The 23,913-nt window shown below is 38.2% G+C and overlaps 1 protein-coding gene across 2 annotated transcripts in view; it reads right to left on the bottom strand.

Moving 5' to 3' along the window:
* Window positions 1–23,913, bottom strand: part of LOC124555537 (lipoma-preferred partner homolog) — an 84,129-nt gene that overhangs the window by 16,755 nt on the left and 43,461 nt on the right. For both annotated transcript variants that reach the window (XM_047129491.1, XM_047129492.1), the window contains exons 6-8: window positions 12,774–12,999; window positions 10,110–10,279; window positions 1,682–1,860 (exon numbers count right to left, since the gene is read on the bottom strand). In XM_047129491.1, coding sequence (XP_046985447.1) covers window positions 1,682–1,860; window positions 10,110–10,279; window positions 12,774–12,999 — 575 coding nt within the window. The remainder of the gene's footprint in view (window positions 1–1,681; window positions 1,861–10,109; window positions 10,280–12,773; window positions 13,000–23,913) is intronic.

Raw genomic sequence — 23,913 nt, 5'->3', positions numbered from 1 at the left:
TGTCACTACATGGCATCAGTGGCACAGCTTCAAAGAAGTGTAGCACATACTCATTAAGGAACTGTTGACAGAAACGTCCAGATAACTTTATGAAATGGATCTTCTTCATCCTAGCCTTATCCTGTATCTTCACAGTGTCTGTCTGTTAATGTGGACTTTACAATGTTAGTAGCAGATGGTAGCCTTCCGTTTGCCATCCCTTTTCCCCCTCCAGGAACTGAATTGGTGCACCCAATCTGTTTGCGTCTAGTGTTGTTCCATGTGAAAATGTGAGAACATTTATTATATGTTTGTGTATCATAACTGAGGTGGGACATGAATACCAGCTGGATATTCATGTAGTCAGATGTTGGAAACCACCTATAATCCACATCAAGGCTGGCTCATTGTTAATCCACTGGGCAGATTTGATTTGGGACTGAAGTGCCTCCCTAAATCCCAGAAGCAGCATTCCTAAAGCATGCAGTTATCTGGGTGGGTAATTGCATAAAAGGAATGTGTGGGCCAAGCAGCATCCTATCAATAACACCTGACCAAATATTGAGAGTGCCTTCAAAGGAGCCACACAGCACGTGACTTAAGTGGTGCATTTGAGATTGTGAGAGAAGTCTTTGTATCAACATAGTCCGAAACACTGCTCCATGGCTAACATAGGGTGGCTAACTCCATTATGACTTGTATGCGGGATACCTGTTTTATGCAACTATCTATGAACTATAGTAAATGCACAACTAGAAATCATCAAGTTGGAAACTTTAACATTTCAACAATGTGCAGATGATGCATTGTGCATTAGTTCACCATTATATAGGGATGTTAGTTAAGGTAGCAGGTCAGATGATGTGTGTTAGAAGCAGTATGGGCAGCCTAAGTCTCAGACAACCTATTGTGAACGCAGGCACTTAATACAAAAACTACCTGTATATTCCTTTCTGCAGCCTGCTTCCTACCATGTCATGAGAACTTTCTTGAAGTCTATGGTTACTAATTTCTAAGCAGTTTCAGGATGTTAACCACTGTGTAATGCACGAAAAGGAATAGTTTCTGCTAGGTTGTGTTGTACGGCAACATGTCAAGTTGAAGTTTCCCCAGTGCCAATTTTTGCTGCCTTTTTGAAACCAGTCTCCATTTTATCATCAGATAATATATTTTAAACTGTAATACATTTTAAGCCACCATCATTCAGAGCAAGCTGCTCTGTCAAAAACTACATTACGCACTATACTATACATTTGTTTCCCTATTTATAGTCAGTAAACATGTAGTAACAGAGCACTCTGAACTTTAAATATATTTATTATTAAGGAATTTGGCACAAACGTTTCATCTCTGAATACACTCAAGTGACAGTGGAAGTGATTGAATGAAAGTCTTGTATGGTATATAAACTCATATACACATGCAAGGCCGAAGTTGCACAGATCCAAAAGTGTGCTCTCCACAGCATGAATGGCTAACAGATGCTGAAACATTCTGGCACATAAAAATAGGATGTTCAGCAGAAAAACAAGTATTTTTGATGCCTCACTAAGGCAGCTTCAACAGTTAACTTCCTTATGCCTTTACACAGCAATACGAATGGCTTGGACAAAATGTATCAAAGACCAATCACTCAAGTGAATGGTAGAATTCTTCTAATGTCACTTTATGATTGTGTGTGACAACAAATAATATTACTTACCTATGAAAATCTTCAATGCAGTGTATCTGGTTTGTTGCATCAACTGTGAATGGGATACCATCTAGACTTTTCCCACATACTATACAAGTGAAGCATTGTGGATGGTATGGCTTTCCTGTTGCTCTTAATATACGGTCCAAAATAGGTTTCATGCAAACAGAACATTTTTCGAGTGTGTTCTGAAATATAAAAAGATCTAGTTTTTAAAAACATTCAGAATGCAAAGAAGTATAAGATAACAAGGGGAAATTAGCCATCAGCACAACAGATGCAAAATATGGACCACCACCACCACATCTTGACACTTATCACCCTGTCTTTCCGACAGTGTTCTATGTGTGTTTACTTCAGTTGACTACTCAGCCCTAAATGTTATGGACATATTTAGACATAGTGCCATGGTGGCACTTGTGTGCTGCGGACATCTTAATATGCACAGTTATATTTCTGTCCTGCTCATCCAGTAGCTTTTTGTAGTGTATATTGCTTATGTGTGGTAGTTTTGGGTGGTTGCTCTTGGGGTCTCCTGTTGATGTTTACCCTTTTCTCTAAGTTTATGGCTGTTTTCAGCAATGGCATTATGATAGTGTTCTCTCCATTGGCCAGTCCTACACCCATGAAGTATATTTCTGTTTTGCCCACAAATGGTAAATTATTGTAGTTGCACAGAAGAAGACTACCTACATAATTATAAGAATGGCAGAAAGTGATTTTTCAGCAGTGAAAATTTTGATGACTTCTACAAGATCTTAACACTCCTGAGCTGTGTATTTCAGCAAGTATAGCACATTACTGTATTCATTCTCCAACAGATGCAGTAGATAGTCCTTCATAAACTGAAGAATCCGAAAGACATCATAAAATTTTCGGGTAAGAGTACAATTTAGAGCAAAGTCTGATTGACAAAAAGCGATTTTCATTCATTTACAAATGTATTTACTTATTTTGCTTCAGCAGTAAAGAGTCCAACAGGTAATGATAATTTTTTTCATGACACTACTAGTGATATGTACAGTAAATGAAACCAATGGATTTTAATCATGCACCAAGACAAATGTGCAAGAAACGGCAAGATCTTGGTTCTAAAAACAGAAAGATACAGAATTCGTCATACTATTGTTTCATTGTTACTTGTCTTTTCATGGCTTGGGTGAAAGTTTGGCCTTTGTTGGTCCGGAGATGTACTTTCGAATACTTAAATTTTTAATAAAATTATGTTATAGTAACATTTTGGCTTCCTAATCAATGATAACTCTGCCAATACCAGAGAGGGAGGTCTATTCGAAATAAAGAATACTGTCAGTTTGTGCAGCAGCCAGCAGTCAATTTTATCAATATTAAAAGGAAAAAAATATTGTGCGATACATATTACTGCTTTGGTTGATATCATCACATCCACTGAAGTTGGTAATAAAGCTGTCCTAATAAGAAATGGAAGTATTCCTCTATTAGTAGGTATGAACAACTAGCAATGCGTGTTCACTTCATAGAATACTTCATATAAGAATACTTCATGTAACGACTACCAGTCACTTTTCAGTGAAGAACACGGCAGGGATCTACATCACACAAGCCACTGTGTGGTGTATAGTGGATGTTACTTTTGGTACCATTGTTGCTTTCACTACTGTCCTGTTTAATTCTTCTTTTGTTCCCCACACAGTCTTTCCATAAAATACATGAAGGAACAAATAATACAATGGTTCTAGGAATGTATGCTCCCACAATTTTGATAGTAAAACACATTATAATGCATATGCTCCATTGTGGCATCTGAAATTGGAGGTTGGTGAATATCTCTTTGATGCCTTCGTGCTTACTGAACGAGTGTTTGATGAAATGGCTGCTCTCTTCCTTGGATCTTCTTTATTTCCCCCATCAATACTATCTGGTAACAGTCTCAATACTGAAGTACTGGTTGAATGATGTTTTTCTAAGCTACTTACTTTTTGGGTGGACTACACTTCCTGAGTGTCTTTCCAATTAATCCCAGTCCAGTATCAGCCTATCATACAACTAGTTTTATGTGATCATTACACTTTGAATCAATCCATATGCATATTCTGGTGACTACTTCTAGAAACCATTTGAAAATTGTGTGATCGTGCAATAACATGCCTCTTCCGTACATTTATCTGCAAAACATTACAACAGTTTATGTTGTGGGTCAACCGCCAATCGCTGCACAAAGTGCTGAACCTCTGCAGATCTTCCTGCAGTTCCCTACAGTTCTCTAGCAATGCGGCTCCTCTACTACAGCATGATTTAAGAACAGCCTCATGGAGCTTCTGACATTATAAATGACCTAATAGTTAAATATTGTCAATAGCAATGATCCTGTAACACTTCCTTTTGGTACGTCCAAAGTTACTGATTTCTCTCTGTTAAAAATGACATTCATTTGCAAGGAACTCTTCAATCCCATAAGAAAGCTGATATGATTTCCCATATGCACATATTTGTTCATTAGGTGACAGTGTGGTGGAACTGTAATGAATGCCTTTCAGAAATCAAGGTACACAGCATCATTTTGGGTGCCAGTATCCACTGCTTCTAGGTCTCATAAACACCCTGCATGTATTTACTGTATTCAGGACCATTCATTTTGAATGCTTTGTTCTTCAAGTGACCTACAGTAGACAACTGCCAGAAGCGGTGCAATTTCTTTCGCACACCCTATGTAGAGTCATATAGGTATCCCATCAGGCCCAGTCACCTTTCCTTTCTTGAGTTATTTTAAATAATTTTCTATCCTGCAGTCACTTCTTTTGACGTTTGCCATTTTGACATTGATACAATGACTGAAAGGAGGAACCACAGAATGATCTTCCTCAGTGAAACAGCTCTGGAAAAAGAAATTTAGTATTTCGGTCATCTCTGCAATCCTCCGTTTAAATGCATTGTGGTCACTGAGCATCTGGAGAGATGGGTTTGATCAGTCTATTGACTGAATGTAAAAATTATTTTATGTCAGATCAGTATACAGAATTTTTCTTTGAATCCACTGCACACACAGCTCTCCTAAGCCTAATTTCAGCTTTGTTCACTTTTTGTTTTTGACATGTCTGTGCCTATATTTAAATCTGCAGTAAACTTCTCTCTGCTTTTAAACTCAGCTGTCAAAACCACGGCAGGTCCTTCCTATCCCTAACAACATTGCTCAGGACATACCTGTCTAAGGTGTCAAGTATACACAAACAGTTCAGCCTCCCAGTTTACAGATGGTAAGTTGAAATATCACCCTTTTCTTTATCATGCGGTTTTACAAGCACACGAAAGTACCTATGATCACAGAAACCCCACTTCTTCAAGGTGTAACCACACCTCTCTTTAGCAGTCCTAATGTGGTCCAGCCTCGACCCGGTTTGGTGTGGTAGTTGGAATCCCTTAACCTTCTTTGTTGTATCTTGAGCCAGGTGAGCACTGTTATTGGATGTTCATTCAAACATTGTTGACACTTCAAGATCACACTGAAATAACTGATGCTTTCAGAATCAGCCCAGACTGATTTGCGTGGTTTCACATAAGCTGTCAGTGGATCCTGTTAAGCATCGTATGAGGGAGAGTTCTTATGGTAAGTGATCTTCTTGAACAAGTTTATCTTAGCTGTTTTCCTCCTTCGACCATGTGGAGCAATATTAGCTAGGACAGGTAACCACTGACTGAGAGTAGATCTAACACTACCAGTGCTAACACACACGGCTTATTGACGCTGCACATCAATCTTTGTCATGTGGTGCTGTTTTCTCACACAGGAGCACAATATTCACAAGCAGAATACACAAGAATGAGAGCAGCAGAGTGTAGAGTATCGCAACTCAACAGCTTCTGGCAATTATGGAAACGGATATACTGTTGAGCCAACTTTCTTAGATAACTTGATACACTGTCTAAATGTCAAGGAGTGATCCACAGTGATTCCTATATATATATATATATATATTGGATTGCAGTTGTGCAGTATCTCTATTCCATCTAATGTTACTTGTAGCTTCCTTAGAGCTGGCTTCTTTGTTACTTAGGTGGACTGTAGTAACCTCAGTTATATTTGGGTTTGGCTGAAGTCTCCATTCATGAGTATAATCATTCAATTTCATCACATCACTTGTCAGCACATTCTCAGAGTGTGTAAGATCTTTACTCTGGTAGATTAATGCTAGACTCTTAGACTCTCTGTATACTGGATTTTAATGGAATCCATGTCTGACATGGATGAATATACAGGTTAAAGAGAATGAGGGCTAGAACTGATCCGTGAGTTAGGCCATTATTTAGGCACTCCATTTGCTAGCTTGTCAATTCAGGAACACCCTAAGTGCCTATGAGGCAGCATGTTGTTCCAATACAAATGCCAGCTTTTGACAGGGGACGATTTCAATACACTTTGACATCAATCCCTCCATCCACACATGGTCATGAACTGCCGTAAGATCTACAAAAACGACAGCTAATTTGAGGCATAATTGAAATACAGCTTCTACTTCAGTTGTCAATATCTAGACCCAATTGGAACAGCTCCAATGTATGCCAAAGCCACCTTGTTCATAGGGGATCGAGGAAGATGCCTACCCATACATTGTGGTTACTGCAATTGGACGATCCCTGGGCAACAGTTTAATACCATCTTATTCTTCCAAGAAGGTGCTGCTATACAGCAGTAAGTATGCTAGAGTACTTATCTATGAATCTCACCCTAAAACTATAGCAAGAATAGGAAAGTGGCACATGACTTTCTCCAGGTTTTCCAAGAAATGCTCCACCACTACTGCTCCTGACCATACTTTTTCACACATGTAACACTTATCACTTACTTATCCCAAATTATACTTCTCTCTCTAATTATTGGGGCTTCTGTTCTTCCCTCTGAAATCAGAACAAATGCATGCCACATATACTCTAGTACTTAGCTGCTACTTCCTGTGTGTGGTGCAACCCTGACCTATTGAGAGAGATCCTACAGTTCTCCACCTGATAACAGAAATCATTAAATCCACAACCAAAATTGTCACAAAATTGTCTGACACCCTGGTTTAAGTCTTCCACTTTGCTGCTAAGCAGAGGAACGTAATGGATTCTGGCAATGAGGCTGCAAAGTGATACTTTAGTTTCCATCCTGCACACAGGGTAGTTGTCTTCAGCACTGCACGTAGCTGCCTGTGCGAACCAAAGTTGGCCTCAGACCCAGGCAGCTGGCGTCACTGGCGCTGACATGAGTTATGGAAGGCAGCCATATGCACCCAGTATTCTCCACAGCCACTGGCAGAGTCTTCTCTACATCTACAAGGAACCCCCCCGCTCAACAAGCATTCAAAGTGGACACTGCCTTTCTGACCTGTCTGCTACTTCCCAAAAGGTTTCCATTACCCATCGAACTCTGGAGCTCTGAACAACCAACAAGCCCATCCTCTCCACTTCTTCTGAACTTTCAGGAAGACTGACTCCTGTTCCAACAGATGCAGCATCCTGTGCTGGCTCAGACGTACTTTCAGTAACGGGCAAGACCTCAAACCTGCTTTCAAGGTGTAAAGGACAGCCATGCCATCAGCACTCACTTTCGCTTTCACTCCAGAGATTTGTGACCTTGCCACTGTTTGCCACTCACATTAAGTAAATGCGGACCACACAGGACAAGTGAATCTAATGGTTCTGCAATATCAGAGACCCCAGCCAAGTCTGTAGGCACCAGAAGCGCCACAGTTTGTGTCTCAGGTGCCCCAGGGTAGCAGCTTGAATGTGTCAATTGTGGCCAACATGTCTTCCAAATACTTCTGTATCTGTACTCAACAGAGCAGTCCTTACCAGTTATGAAAATACATTCATATAGCCAAGAATGAATATAACATACACCAGAAGTTGCTTGATGCAATCTGAGGACTGCTACAAAATTGTTTCTGGCTCTCAATATGCCACAAAGTCATCTCACACAAGTTACTGCTCAAGAAATATGCAAATATTTAGAACAGAGTTACTTGAAGCATGAGATAAGACTGAACTGATGCAGTGTGGAAACAGAAACTGCTCTCTCTCTCTCTCTCTCTCTCTCTCTCTCTCTCTCTCTCTGTGTGTGTGTGTGTGTGTGTGTGTGTGTGTGTGTGTGTGTGTGTGTGTGTGGGTGGGTGGGTGGGTGGGCGCGCGTGCGCACAAATATATTTTCTCTCTTTTCAAAAAGATCTCTTCTGTTCAATGTCAAACATTACTGACTGTGTCACAGATGGAAAAGCTGCAGTGAACGACATGTGAGCAAAAAATAAAGAGATTAGTCATCAATTAATAATGCAAGGACTAACACTAGCCTCAGTATGTTGAATTTTAATTTACTCAGTGCTGTGTTTCAGGGATGATGTGGATTAATACAATGAAAATATGGTTTTTCTGTAAGCACAGTAATAATTAACGATGTGCTTCAAATCACTGTTTCAATTGTTTAACTACTGAATGTATTCCTATACATAGTGAAGTAGTTAAATTCCCTTTAATATTACCATAATTTTTTACCATACTTTGCACATTATTTACTCATAATTCAATCAAATCAATGTTAAGAGTAAAATGTACAGAAAATTAAGTTTTCAATGTAGACTAGTTTTCATGCAACCAGTGGTCTTTTCAAGGACTACCAGAATAGACAATGAAAAAAAAATTTCAACTTACGGTACGGTTTTCCAGAAATGGTCACAGATAATTAAGTTTTACTGGAAGATACATCTTGTAAAGAGAAACTCTAAACATACATTTGGTATAATATGTGCAACACACATCAATACGAAAATCTTGATGAACTACTCTTGAAAATTTAACCTAGCTCTTAAAACACATAACTGTTTTGATGTCCAACTTTCATGGAGAGGACTTCATTTCACTTTGTGTTGTGATAACTGCTGGCACACACCATAGTGTGAGCGATATTACAGACTCTTAAAATAAGTAACAGAAAACTATTCTCATCATTAACAACATTACACAACGTGACAAAATTCTTGTTTTTCAGCATGTTCCAGTGATGTTAACAGTGTGTGATGCAGGTTGTAACATAAATACTACCTTGTGTGAAAATGGTGTCCTGTATGGGCATATCAAAGCCACACTTAACTCTGAACATTTTGTATAGGAACGCAGCACCATAAGGACTGGACTGTTGGTTTTTTAAGGCTTGGATATTTAGCATATGATACTACTGAGGCATATATTATACCATCATGAATAAGACTACTGTAAGTAGAATCATTTATGACATGCTTCAGCACTGACAGACAATTATTTTATGGTTACCATCTCAAAGCCTGTATTTATCTGCTGTGCAGCTCTTGATACCAGATTTGCTTCCCTCACTAAAGAGACGGCACCCAGTGGCACCTGAAGGAAGCTTGACTGGCCTTAAAATACTTTGTCATGCTGGACACCTCTAACACCTGAACATGAGTGTCCTGGAAACACACAACTTTCAATGGCTACCTGATATTTTGTACAAGAAAACTGTGCATAAATTGTGAATATACAGGGTGGTCAGAAACAGCCCGAAACGCTTTTAAGGCTGCACTGAAAGATAACTATTAATAAAAAAATTCAATATGTTGTGCCATTTCTGAGGTAATGAGCATTGAAATTAGCCAATCATGCCACTGTATGCACAAAGTCAAGCGGCTCACCAGTGATGGTGTTGCCAAGCGTGTTCTTCATTTGATTTCCTAAAACCAAACAAGAGAGCTATACAAAACCTATACATGGGACAGTAGTACGGAATGAACCCAAACCAAAAGCTCAGCCGTCTCGTGCGCTATCATCTATGCTATGACAACAACTGACACTAAACCTGGTTGGCTGCTTGAATTTGCACATACAATGGCCTGATTGGCTAATTTTGATGCTAATTAACTCAGAAACAGTGCAACATATTGAATTTCTCCTTAACAATTCTCTCTCAGCACAGCCTAATCTGCAACACCTTTACAGATTTTTCCAAATGTTTCTGGCACCCTATATACTTTAGGGCACATAGTTAAACTCCATATAAAGTGGCCACATTTTTGCCTTGTTCTGGAGGCAGAAACCACCAATCCGGTTGACATGATTCCTTGTATTGACAGTACCTCCAATGCACATCAGTATCTTATTTTTGAGGATGCGATGTTGCCCAATTGGTATATACAATACCCACAAAGTGTGATCAGATTTTGCCCATAACGTTCACCCATTCAGACCACATAATGCACTAAGGCTTGGTTGCTGAGCATGGTGAAAGAGAGAGCACTGAGTCATCTGCAATGACTTCTGACTTAATTGACAGAATTTATAAGCTGAACTGAAGGATGTTTGACTTCCATATGAACAGCACATGCCATGTGAGAAGGGCTGAGAGATTTTAGTGATGAATAAGGTCATTTCATAAATCTTGTGGCTTCAACATTGAACTAAACCTAGCCGAACTCACCAAATAATCTTCTTCGCAATATGGTTTCCCATCAAGAGCATAAAAAGGTTTTCCTTGTAACTGGATTGCACAGTGCTGACATGTGAAGCATGAAATGTGGTACACTTGGTCCATGGCTGTACATCCAGATCCTTCTCCCACCACCTTTTGTCCACAGGCTGTACACACACCTACAAAAACATTTATAACACTATAAAGAAAATTATAAACAACATGCAAAAGCTATAGTCAACCTTCAGCAGAAATAAAGTGAGCAGTAAGTTTTTAATTACATTTCAAAATAAAAACACAAAGTTGTAAATGCTGTGTTATTCATCTCAAAATTACAAAGACGTTTGCAAAACCCAGGGTAGGAAACCAAAAGGAGTTATTACTTACCTATTACACATTCTTTCACTTAACTGACGGTAATTGTGTGTATTTCCTAACAGGCTAAAGAGCTTTTCCTGATTAAATTCTCCAGAGAAAATTGTTATTGCTCCCCCCCCCCCCCCCCCCAATACATTTGGTACCTTTTATTAAACATAGAACCACTTGGGAATGCAGCTGTACCCATAATTACTAGCTTCAACACAAAGAAACAAAAAGGTTTGAGTTAATTGTACTAGAGACTAAATGGCACTAGGATTCATTACCATACTGACATACCTAAACAACAGACAATTTATAACTACTTGTGAGAAAATAAATCAAATGTGTTTACATTTTTGGAGACTTAATTATTAAAAATGATCACATGTACTGAAATAAAGGCAATATACCCATGATCTGGTCCCATATAAGAAGCGAATGGCCCACTATTCAAGCAATCAACTGTGTCCAATGTTTCAACCAACTTCACAAATTATGTAATTCTCTTCATAAAGTCTTAGATGACCAGCAAAACACAGAACTTTGCTACACTGCTAGCTTGTGAGTTTGAAATAACACAAAGATCCCATAACAACATGACATACTCTGAACATGCAACACAACATGCCTTCAGGTGTAAGTGGAAAAATGGCAAAAGCATACTATAAGCACCCATCTCCACAGCACATCCACTCATGAGAGCATATTACTAGAGAGGGTAGTGGCATCTTAGCTGAAATGTGCGAGACTAAACTATTCACGTTTCAGTAAGTGGAAGAATGCAGTACACGTGATGCCACAGTTATTAGTATCTTTAAAATGGCTGGGACAGAAGGTTGCCAGTGAATCCACAGCACTATTCTATAAGCAGCATACTTCACCATCAATATGAAATGCAATACAATTGAAATAGTCCTGAAGGGGAAAAGGGAGTCTATTTAAAACTTGTTGTGGACTGTTTAGCAGCCTTCTCTTGCAACAGCTGTCCTAGTCCCTACAGAAAATTTCCAGAAAATACCACCTACCACCAGTTTCTTATGTGTTTCAACATACTAGAAAGCTGTTTTCGATAAAATAAAGTATCTTCCATTTCCTGGAAAGTACTTTTTTTTTTTTTTTTGCCTGCACCCCCCCCCCCCCCTCCTCCTCCAACACACACACCTGGGCACAATGTGGATGCATAGGAAACCTAGCAAAGTTTTCATTCTATTTTTTGTGGGCCTGTCAATAACTAAACACTTCTGCTATTCTGGGCACAATGTGGATGCACAGGAAACCTAGCAAAGTTTTCATTCTATTTTTTGTGGGCCTGTCAATAACTAAACACTTCTGCTATTCAGTGAGTCATCTCCTTACTCCTAAGTGTTTACGAATTAACATAAAATTTATATAACTGTGGAATAAAAAAGCTTTACAAGTATCTCAAACTATTTGGCCACACTAACTAAACATTTCACTGTGTGTGCACACGCATGTGTTTGCTGTAAGAAAAATAAAAATTTGCAGTGGAATGTGAGGGAACATTGAAGCAGCCTGCTTCTCAAAGATACTTATTAAACCCACTGTCATCAACAAGAATTTTTAGTTTATCACTGATTTTAATAATAATAATAATAATAATAATAATAAACTTTAAAACAATGATTTCATTACCACAATTACAGTACAATGACAATATCGTTAATAAGGCTTCTGTGTGAATCTAATCCAAATATTGCACCACCGCTTTAGAACTCTCGATCTGAAACCTGCAGCTCTTTCACACACTAATTTTTACAAGTCCCGCTATTCTGAATACCTACACCATTTTTGAGTATTTGTAGCAGCTATTATCCTCACTCAAATCTCCAGGAGCAAAAGTACAGACACACTGTGTTCTGCTGTTACTAATGATTGGAGAGTTGAGGTTCAGGGTCTGCTGTTACTAATGATTGGAGAGTTTAGGTTCAGGGTCTGCTGTTACTAATGATTGGTGAGTTGAGGTTCAGGGTCTGGATGAAACTAGTAAAAATACCTTACATACAGAGTTATTTGTCATTTCTGACTGCTCCATATTTTATATGCATCTTTTTTCTGCAACTCCAATAATCTTCCATAAAAGAGGAAATCTTTGTATTTGAATGTTCAGAATTACGTAATTCATTAAGTTACAATCAGCATGATAACCCCCTTTCGTGATTACCCCTTTCTGTTTACATAGTCCAATTACAGTATAGTAACATACACTAATATAACTTTTCTCAGATCAGCATCTTCAAATACTCTGTGGCAAAGACAAAAAGTAAGTGTTTAAAAAAAAAGTATGTAAATTACCATATATGTCATCGGGATCTGAGGAATCGTGCATGGATTGAACTAGTAAATTAGTCAAAGCATCAACTTCTGCTTCCTTTCCTAACGAAGGTGCTGTATTTGCTTCTTCTGATTTGTTTTGTGAGCCACTCATGTAAGGAGCATACAAAGAATAGTTGGAACGAGATGACATCTGGCTCGGTGGCCGCGGGTTAATAGGTTCATATATAGATTCATATGCAGAGCTCTGAAAATAATAAAAATCCTCTGTTATAAAACAAAACAAATTATTTCTGGTACAAATGTTACAGTAAGTAATAAAGCAAAACTAATCTTTCAAAATAATTTTAATGGGGGCAGCGAATCATATGAAACATCGTGGATGGGCATGTATAACGTGAACAAAATCAATCAAAATATTACAAATACCACTGCAATGAACACTGTGGACACTTTAAAACTATGTGCTGGATGAGTACTTGAAACTGGGACTTAAGACTTTCGTGGGCAAGTACTTTACAAACTCACAGTTTTAATCTGTCAAGAAACTTCAAATCAGCACACATTGCACTGCAGAACAAAAATTAATTCTATGGACTGTAATCATAGTTTTTTTATGCTGATTAATAAGAATATGATTCGAACAATTTAACTCACCCTTCTGAGAGAACATTCTAAGATATACAGGGTGTCACATTTAGCTTAAGCACAATAACTTTTTTCTGTGGAAGAGAAATAAATAAATAAAAAGTATCAAGCAAATGGTGTTTAGCTATCAGGATATTTACCTGCATGATAACAGGAAAGGCCACTTTGTTCATTACACAGATATGAATAGCAGTATGTCTTTTCCAATAGCATCCTATTCTTTTTTTATTTTGTAATCCACTTCCTATCCTCAAAACCTGTTCAAAACTGTACTGCAGTACACCAGCCATGTAAACATGAAGTTATTGAAAATGGAACACAGAAGTGACCAACTCTCACCCACTGGCATACAATGAAGGTATCTGGGGTAAAGCAGCTCATCCATTCACTGGAGTTGACAGTGAACTAATTGAAATATAACGCAAATGCATACTGGCCACTCAGTCAACTGTCTTTCAGTTCCATTTGTTTACTGTTAACTCCAGCATGTGGGTGAGTTACATTAGCCCCCAGTAACTTCACTATATTCTTGTGCAGGAAAGTAAGTGAATTTGCATTAAATTTTCAATAATGTTTCATTTCTGTGAATGATATGTTGTGCTTTTGAACACGACTTGAGGAAAGGAAGCAGATTACAGAATAAAAAATATAGGATGTTATTTAGAAAAGACATAGTGTTCTTCATGTCTATAATGAACAATGTTACAAGAATGGCAATGATATCAGTTAATGTCCACCTGGTAGATAAAAAATATTTGCTCAATATATTTTTTATTTCTCTTCTGAACACATTGTTACTTGAGGTTGTCAAGATGAATATGACTTCCTGGGTATGGGAAGTACTACAAAAATGAAGTGAGAAATTGCACAGTTGAACTAGCTTGTAGATCATGTTATACAAATTCTAGATAGAGAGACTCTGTAATGCTAATTCATTGGGGGGGGGGGGGGGGGGGGGGGGAGTTAAAGAAGCAAAACAAAATTTTACATGTGCTAAGAAATTTTGAGATTGCAAATACTTAGAGAACATAATGCTTGTAATAAAAATAATAAACTGTAAGGCTTACATCAATCACAGATATTAATAATTCTGCTATTAATGTTGCATTTCTGAAAAACCTTTTAATGAAGTCTCTTAAAAATGTTGCAACAGTCAAGGACTTATTTCATAGGTTTATCATATTATCGAATCATTTGATTAATTTTAAGGAAACAGTTCTTTGTTTTAATACTGAAATAAACAAAAAGAAACATAATATTTACAACTATAGTTTACAATAAATCATGATCTTAGAAGAACAAATCTAGAGGTAGAAAGTTTCAGACAGAAGTCAAATGATTTTACACAATAGCATGGATAGATTGAAGTGTAACTCTCTACACTAAATGCAACATACATACATACATGCTTCTTTTGTCTCTAAGAAGCCAATGTGCTTATTGCACATGTATCAGCATACAGATATTCTCTGCTGGCAAATTCTGTGACCCATTTATTAAACTTTCAATGCATTTCTCTGAGCAATGAATGATGGTTTTATTTTACTGCTTTATCTTTAGACATCTCTGGTAATTAAATATGATTCAAAATACAATATATTTTTCCATTGAATAAGCACTAAATCAACAAACTGAAGTTCTCATGTTTAACAAAAACTTTTTTCTGTGGGCGACATTGAAAATAAGCGACCAACAATTAGTAGTTATCTGAGCTCTGAGCACTATGGGAATTACTGCAATCATTCATTATGCTTGTGCATCATTATCATTGTCACAATCAGACTCTGTTCACTAAGGTGAAATGTCAATTGCACTGCAGAAATAAGACTATCAACATTGATGTTTTCTGGAACAGCAATACTATGACAGGTTTTAGAAAGAGTTATTGCACTGATGTGCATGGAGACACATGATGATGAACTCCATGCAGTATTAACAGTGCTAAATTAACACACATTTGTCTGCAGCAGCCAGTTAAAATTAGTGCATGTGAAGACTATTACAGTGCAATGGAGTAACACCCACTTTCCTTAGGAGCTGCTACAATGGAAGCCATTTAACATTACGGTAAGGGTGTGGAATAGAAGTCGGGCACTGAAGATGTGTGTAAAAAAACATCCGAGACAGAAAAGAAATAACTGTTACACAGTTCACTCACACAGTTTCTAACTTTTTATAGTACAAAGGGCATTCAAAAAGTTTTGCACAGTCGTCTTTAATTTTTTTATTTTTTGCAGGAGAAGAATGAAATTTTTTGTGAACATACTTGGAACATTTAGCTGTAAGTTGGTATATGAAAGTATTTTCTTTTATTTACAAGCGAGCCATAATGGACCGTGAAGTAGATGTCACGTTGCAACAATGGTCGGTGATGGAGTTCCTCTTCAAGACCGGTGATGACTCTGCCACATTGATTCACAGGAAGTTGCTCCCTGTTTATGACGGCACAGTGGATCACAGCAAAATCCAACAGTTGTTGCAGAGCTTTAAGAAGGTGATTTCTCTCTACTGGACAATCAACGATGCGGTAGAACATAGATGGCAGTGAGTGATGTGAATCCAAACAATTCAGTTTGCTGAAATGACTCGTTTGTCATTTGGTAGTGTGGTATCACTAGTACAGTCACTAGAGTACAGAAAAATCTATGCACGTTGGGCGCCTAGATTACTGACAAGAGAAATGCAAACGATGAGGAAGAATGTGTGCAACGGTCTCATGAAGACCTTTACTGAAGGGTGGAAACAGTGTTTTGACAGCGTAATTACCCAGGATGAAACATGGTGGTTTTTGTCCGAACCTGAGAGCAAAACCCAATCCATGGAGTTGCATTATCCGGGTTCCCTCAGAAGAAGAAACCAAGGCTTTCATGAACAGCAGGCCGAAAGGTGATGGGCTCCTTCTTCTGGGATGAGGGTTGTGCCATTTTCATTGACTTTTTGGAACCTGGCTCCACAATTAACTGGGACCATAAATGTTAGTCACTGGACAAGCTGCGATATGCCATCAAAACCCACAGACTACAGCTTCAGGGTCAGCTCATCAGACTACACCATTACAATGCCAAACCCAATACAGACCTTGTGAGACAGGAGAAAATCAGGAAAATGGGTTGGAAAATTGTTCCTCATCCTCCCTACAGTCCGGACTTGGCTCCATCTGATTTTTACCTCTTTGGTCATCTGAAGGCCCACCAGCACTGTAAAACATTTGATAGTGAGAATGACCGTCTTTCCTGCATCACGCGATGGTGTAAAAGTAAATTCCCAGAATTTTAGCAAAGTGCATTTACATCATTGAAAGAACGTTGGGCCAGATGCAGCACACCTGATGGAGGCTACATTGAATAGGCTCAATGCATAGCTAAACGTTCGAAGTACGTTCACAAAAAATTTCATTCTCCTCCCACAAAAAATAAAAAAGACTGTGCAAAACTGTTTGAACGCCCTTTGTACTTCTCACATGGTTATCTTTACCACCCAAAATAACTTTTTATCCAAAAGAAAAATAATAAGTAAAAAACAAATATCAAGCAAGTGTTTCTAGAATGAAATTTTCACTCTACAGTGGAGTGTGCGCTGATATGAAACTTCCTGGCAGATTAAAACTGTGTGCTGGACCGAGACTTGAACTCGGGAAGTTTGGAAGGTAGGAGACAAGGTACTGTTGGAATTAAGTCTGTGAGGACAGGGCACGAGTCATGCTTGGGTAGCTCAGTTGGTATAGCACTTGCCCACGAAAGGCAAAGGTCCCGAGTTCGAGTCTCGGTCCGCCACACAGTTTTAATCTGTCAGGAAGTTTCATCAAGCAAGTGTTGTTTAGCTACCAGAAACATTGACAAACATGACTATCTTTCTTGCAACTCTGTTCATTATGAGAATATGAACAGCATACAGCATGCTACATATTTTATTTGGTAATCCAGTTCCTCTATTCAAAACCTGTTCAAAAGTGTATCACAGCTACCATTCACACAAACATGTTATTAACATGAGATTTACTATGGCTATTGTTATGTGCAACATTTGGGTTAGCTGTCAAAATGTAATATTTTAAATAAGACTAGTAAATTTAACTCTGAAGAAAATCATATTAATACAAACTGTGATGTTTATAATGCTTTTCTTTTGCTAGCATTTCATATTCTGTTTCTCTCTACCAGCCCAATAATGTTTTGCTTTACTTGGGGATTTTTTTGGTGGGGGTGGGAGGGAGAGGGGGAGTGGGTGGTAGCTCTTGGGTGATGACCAGTTCTTCCATAAATGTCATACACTATGAGATACATCCAACATGAGGTCAAAGTGAAAGTGTGTGTAGCGAGTATGAATGTAAATGTCGCATGATTTGGCAGTGAAATGGGCACCAGTATATCACAGCCAGTAGTATGGTTCTTTAAGGATGGGAACATCAGTAAAATGAGTCAGTTACAAATTGACACTGGTCATGCAGTACTCATCAGAAAGGATGCAGGAATTTAAGCATTTGACTTAACTCAAAGCGTGCAAAGATTTCATTAATTCATATCACTTTTAGACCATGCATCTGTATGTGAGGATATATGCCACAGAAACTTCTCACTCCAAAATAAATTCCTTTTGATGAATTTACAAAAATTTGAGGATGCATTTTAAGAATGAATGCTGGAAAACTGAGAAGCTTTGCCATTCTCAAGTTCAACAGCTGAGTTACAGTGTTCAAGCATTTGTCTGTGCCCTAACTACTGCTGAACACTTCCTATATATATTAGTTTGGTTCTTATTTTACATGTCTAATTTTTTTGTGTGTGTTACTTTCCACTCTGGTTCTTTAGCAAGAAAAAATAAGTTGTGTGTAATTTGTGCTCAACAGAATAGGGGCAGGGGCGTGGCCTCAACATTTGGGGGAAAATCTCATTTATTGTCTCAAACCATATTGTACATAAATATGTAGCTGATTAACCAATAACTTCAATACTTTCAACTTGTTAATTAATATTGCTGTAGTACGTTTCATGATACAATCAATAACAGATATGTACTACATTTGTGGGGTAAAAATGAAAAAACTTTTTATGTTTAAAATCCTTATTCTTTAATAAAGTCTGTTTATATATCTTGGAAACCTGTGTCAATATTCTCCAAATTATTTCTTCTACTCCTCTATGGGCTTGATGCCTTTTTCAGTCAGATTAACACTTTCATTTTATTAACTCAAATAGTGTACACCTTTGAAATTACCACACAAAGTGTACACCTGTGTCACAGTGACCCTCAATTATTTGCTGGAGAAATTTCCTGACAATAGAATATTTTAATTGAAACTGGACTATCATCTATTAAACTCATTTTATCTCATGTCTCTCACATACTTTTTCAAACAATATTAGTATTAATGCATCCAAAATTCGAGACTAAGTAAAAACGCTCATGGAAACTTTTCAATGAAGAAACTTGAAATTGATCCAGCTCTAAAGACTTTATTTGCAGTTTAATTAGATGAAGGTGGTATTCATTTAATGAAGTGCACATATTACACAAATATTAACAATGACCATTCTTACTGTTGACTTCATCATAGTCTGAAAATTCTGCAGACTTATTAGTTTCGACATTGACTGTAATTGCTGTAGGAGCATCACCTTCAGAATCTCTTTCATCACTAAAGTCACTCATGTCACTTTCACAATTGAGTTCTGCTAACAATGGTTCCCATGTACCATCTTCTCTCAGTAAAACGTCATTCCTATGTGCCATTTTCATATAAACGGACCACACTCATCAACAGAACAGTTACACAATGTGCACACTACAGTCAAAACGCCCCTTCAAAAAATATTTCTGTCAAATTAATTAAACAACAATGTCTCAACTTCAAATGTCCACACACTACCAGGTATCACTCAATGCTGAATTTACATTGGTGGCAGTGAACTGTGTATGTGCAGCAGCACACACAGAGTAACAAACAAAAAAACTCCAGGGTCAGAGTGATGCTGGTGTACATTTCTAGGTTAGCACAGTGTCTGATCATTGCCAAAGTCTTCATTTCCATGGCACTCCAAAGGATCTGTTATAAAGAACAGATCACTCAAGCTAAATCTGGCAAAAACTGGTCTTCTTTTAGAAGTACAGTCCCATTAATTATAATTTCTGGGGAATGATTATTTCTATTAGAGCCATTTTACTATATTAGTCTAATGATTCTGCCTCATGACTCACTGCATTAAAGATTTTCATATTTGATTCAGAAGACAAATTAAGGTCAATGACTGCCAAGATAGCATACTCCAGAGACAGATAACACAAATAATCATTCAGTTTTTGAGAAGCCACCTGAGAAATATCATGGGTGGTAATATGATATTTATGAAATTTTGAAAAAATGAAATCTAAATACAGTACTCTATGTTGTACAAAACATTTTCATGTTTCCCTTTCTTGGAGGGCACTGACTTCATATAATGTGACTCACAGCTGTCATGTTGGAACACATACTTAAGATCATTAATTTCAGAATCCCAGTTGTCCCCGTCACAAGCAGTTTTTGCTCTGTGTACTGGTGTACTTAAAGCTGCTCTCTCCTGTACTGGATGGTGAAAAGTCTGGGCACCAAGATATGAGTCAGTGTTCATCAACTTGCGGTTTTCTTTAACATTCACGTGATGAGCCACCAATTTTATTTCTTCCCTTCCATGTTGGTACATCCAGCAAAATATGCAGAGTCCTGGGAAGACAAGGTACCAGATCTATTTTCTGACTTCCTAAGGAGATAAAGGAAATGCTACGCCCTCTTAACACTTAGGCGCCGACGCCTATAAAAATACGGGCGTGCGCGGCCTGCCCGAAAGTCCGGCAACTGTAATTTTACGGGTGCGTGTTCTCGTTGTTCCCCTTCCTTCATGTATTCTTATGGCTCCCACTTGTATGGGAGGCGCTGCGTGGACTGTAGTTCGAGTATTGGTCACTAGATGGTGCGGGCATGCTGTGGAAGGATGTGTTTACCTTTTTATTTGTCACGTTTTGCGAGCGGCGATTTTTTCCGGCGCTGTCTCAGTAGCGTCGACATGGCGAAGCGTGGCTTGACGGACGAAGAAATTGCTCGTGAGTTATATTGTGATTTAGAAGAAAGTGATGTTGATTTGTCAAAGGAAGATATTGTAGATAACTCTGATGATGATGATGTGGACTATGCTCAAGAAGAAGTTTCTGGCAGTTCAGGTAAAGAATTCTGACAACAAAACATGTATAATTTTTGTTCAGATTTTCACTGAAAAAACTCAGTACGTAATTATGATTTTATTTGCAAATACCACTCTTCTGATAGATTCAGAAGAGGAGACCAGGTGTCCAAGCACTTCAGCAGCAAGTAATCCCGTCGATATTGTGCCTGAAGAACAAGCGAGACTGACTGCGAGGGGGAAGCAGAGACCTGCGCGCCGCACCGATTCTGAGGAAGGTTGGACGACTACTGATCATGCACCAGATATCGATCTATTCTCAGAACAATTCGGAATATGCAATGTTGTCAGTTTAGACCAGAACAGTGCACCTCTAGATTTTTTTTTCATATTTCCTGACAGACAGTATGATGAAACATATAAAGGAACAAACTAATCTGCATGCTCAACAATGCATCAGGAAATTACAAAGCACAAATTCCCTTTCACCCACCTGCTCATAATCAAAGTGGAAAGGAGTTACACTTATGGAAATAAGGAAGTTTCTGGCAATTGTAGTCCATGTGTGTGTAAGTGTGAGGCCACGTATACGAGAGCACTGGTCCAAGAACCCTGTTGTGTCATGTAATTTCTGTCCAAACATCTTGAGCTGTGACAGATTTCTTTCTATTTTGAGAAACTTCCACAACGATAATTCCTTAGCTAAGAGGAAAGGAGAAACTGGCTATGACCGACTGCACAACGTGAGACCCCTCCTAGATAATGTGTATGCTAATTTCCAGCGTGTGTATACACCATCTCGAAAAATTACAACAGATAAAGGCATGTGTAAATTTCGAGGTCGCGTGTATTTCAGACAGTACATGCCACAAAAACCAAATAAATACGGTATGAAAATGTACATGTTATCCGAATCTGACACAGGTTACATCTGGAATTTCTCTGTTTACGTGGGTGAAAGGTCTGACACAGTGACTCTGGTAAAGACATTGCTTGCAAATCTGTCAGGAAAAGGCTACACTTTGTTTACGGACAGATTCTACACAAGTCCAATACTTGCTTCAGAACTGGAAGGTGCAAAAACTGCTCTTGTGGGAACAAGAAGAAAATCTCGGCAGGGATTGCCTAGTGCTATAAAAGATTCGAACCTTCAGCGAGGTGAACTTATTTTTAGGCGTAAAGGAAATATGTTAGCACTGTGTTGGAAGGACAAAAGAAATGTGCATATGATAAGTACAAGGCATACTGCTGGGATGGTCACTTTCACTGATCAGAGAGGAAGACAGAAGTCAAAGTCAGCCTGTGTAGTGGGCTACAATAAAAACAAGTTTGGTGTTGACTTATCAGATCAGCGATTGTCATACGGCACATTTGAACATCGAACTGTGAAGGGGTGGAGAAAGTTGGCATTCCATGTTATACTAATGGCGACTGTAAATTCCTGCATATTACACAATAAGGTTACTGGAAAACGCCTCAACATCTCATCTCACTTCATGACAGGATCTTGCACAAAGCAAAGATCTTGAATCCCGACCTGGTCCATCTGGACTCTCAAGCTATCAACTGGAAATCATTTCCTGGAAAAGATTGAGACAGAAGTAGGTAAGAAACAGAAACAAAATCAGTGTGTAGTGTGTTCTCTGAGAGGAAAAAAACTGACTGGAAAAGTGTGGCGAAAAGACACAAGCTACCAGTGTAGTGAATGTAAAGTAGCATTGTGCAAAATGCCGAGCTTCAAAATTTATCACACAAAGAGCAAAATTGCATCCTAAAATAGTTACAGGAGGTTACTGTAGATAAGACATACTGTATCCATCATAATTACAATTTCTGTGTAAAATTAAAAAAAAATTTCCTTCTAGAAAATACAGTGAATATACCTTTGACCAATTTTTCCTTTTTTCAAAAACAACGTTATTATTATAACGCTTGTCAAAAGTATGTATTAATTCAAGAGAAAGGTATTATATATGGTTTTAAACACGAAAGTCTAGGTTTTTCAATAAGAGTAATTTTATTGCTGTTACTGAAACCTTTCACGAGTTGTAGTTGTTTAAAATACGTTAAAATCAGCCAGTCTTTATGGTAGACACCGCGCACAATGGCTCAGGACCCAAAGTGTTAAGGACAGTCTCACCCTCAAGATTCCTGGGACTTACAACATCCATTGTGAGTGCAGAAGCTGTTACATAAGACTGTTCAACCACACCATTTCTGACCACTGTGCAAAACATCAATGGCATATTAAAAGTCAAGTACAGGATAAATTTGTAGTTGTCTCAAAAACAAGTAAAAAATATTGTTTGATGAAATAAAATTTTTGTCCGAATCTCCTACATACTGCGACTCCATAATGAAAGAGGCTGTAAGAATAAGAATGCGCAAGAAAATATTCAACTGTGACAGTGGATATAATCTTATCATTGCCTGGAAGCGAGCAGTTGATACAGAGAAGAGCCACATATATTTGTCACAATTTTTACACTACGTGTGGAGCGCTGGCGCCACAAGTGCAGGAGCTGATATCTGCGACAGCATGACTTAATTACTGACCCATCAGAAGCCGTCATTGGGGCCACAACAGCATCAGTTTCGACAGTCGGTTGTTCTTGATGAAGACAATGGTGGTAATCGTCGGAAGCTCAAGGTTTTACCCTGAACTTATGTGGCAAGAAGTCAGACTGTTCGGTGCAGTCGCGAAAGACTTCATTCTCAAACAGTACTTTAACTGCAAAATGAGCGCAGAACCTCACTCTTATGTACATGCTGATAGGGAAAATACAAACACAAATTGAATTACTCTTATGTACATGCTGATAGGGAAAATACAAACACAAATTGAATTCCTCTTGTGTTGTGACAATCCATCACAGAAAATAAATTCAAGCAATAAAAATTGCTTTCTTCATCCACTCTGGATGATGAATAACGCTCCAAACACAAAAGGATACTCCACGAGATGATTCTTTGCCAAGAAAGGTCAAAATTAATTGAAAACATTTCAGCATGTCTTTGTAGTTGCTTCTATTCCTGATGCAAGCTTCTAACTGTTTCTCAGCTGCTGTACAGAAATTCACGTTAATGAAAACAGTTACACTTTTTGCTTGGAAGATCTGAGAATATAAATTTTCTCCTGTAAAAGAATTGAAGATGAAGTCTTTACACTCATTATGACTGCTACCTTTTTTGAAAGTAGGGTGGTCTGGTTTCGAGGGGGGGGGGGAAGGCTTGGTTCATTCCTGCCTTCACTACCTGACTTTGGGTTATTGACCCATTATGTCACCTGACCCATGACGTGTGAAATTAAAACACAATTAAGGACACTGAAATAAGCAACATGTCTACATTAGGCAACG

The sequence above is a fragment of the Schistocerca americana genome, chromosome X, assembly GCF_021461395.2.
Source record: "Schistocerca americana isolate TAMUIC-IGC-003095 chromosome X, iqSchAmer2.1, whole genome shotgun sequence".
NCBI lineage: Eukaryota > Metazoa > Arthropoda > Insecta > Orthoptera > Acrididae > Schistocerca > Schistocerca americana.
This window is presented reverse-complemented; position numbering and strand designations above follow the sequence as displayed.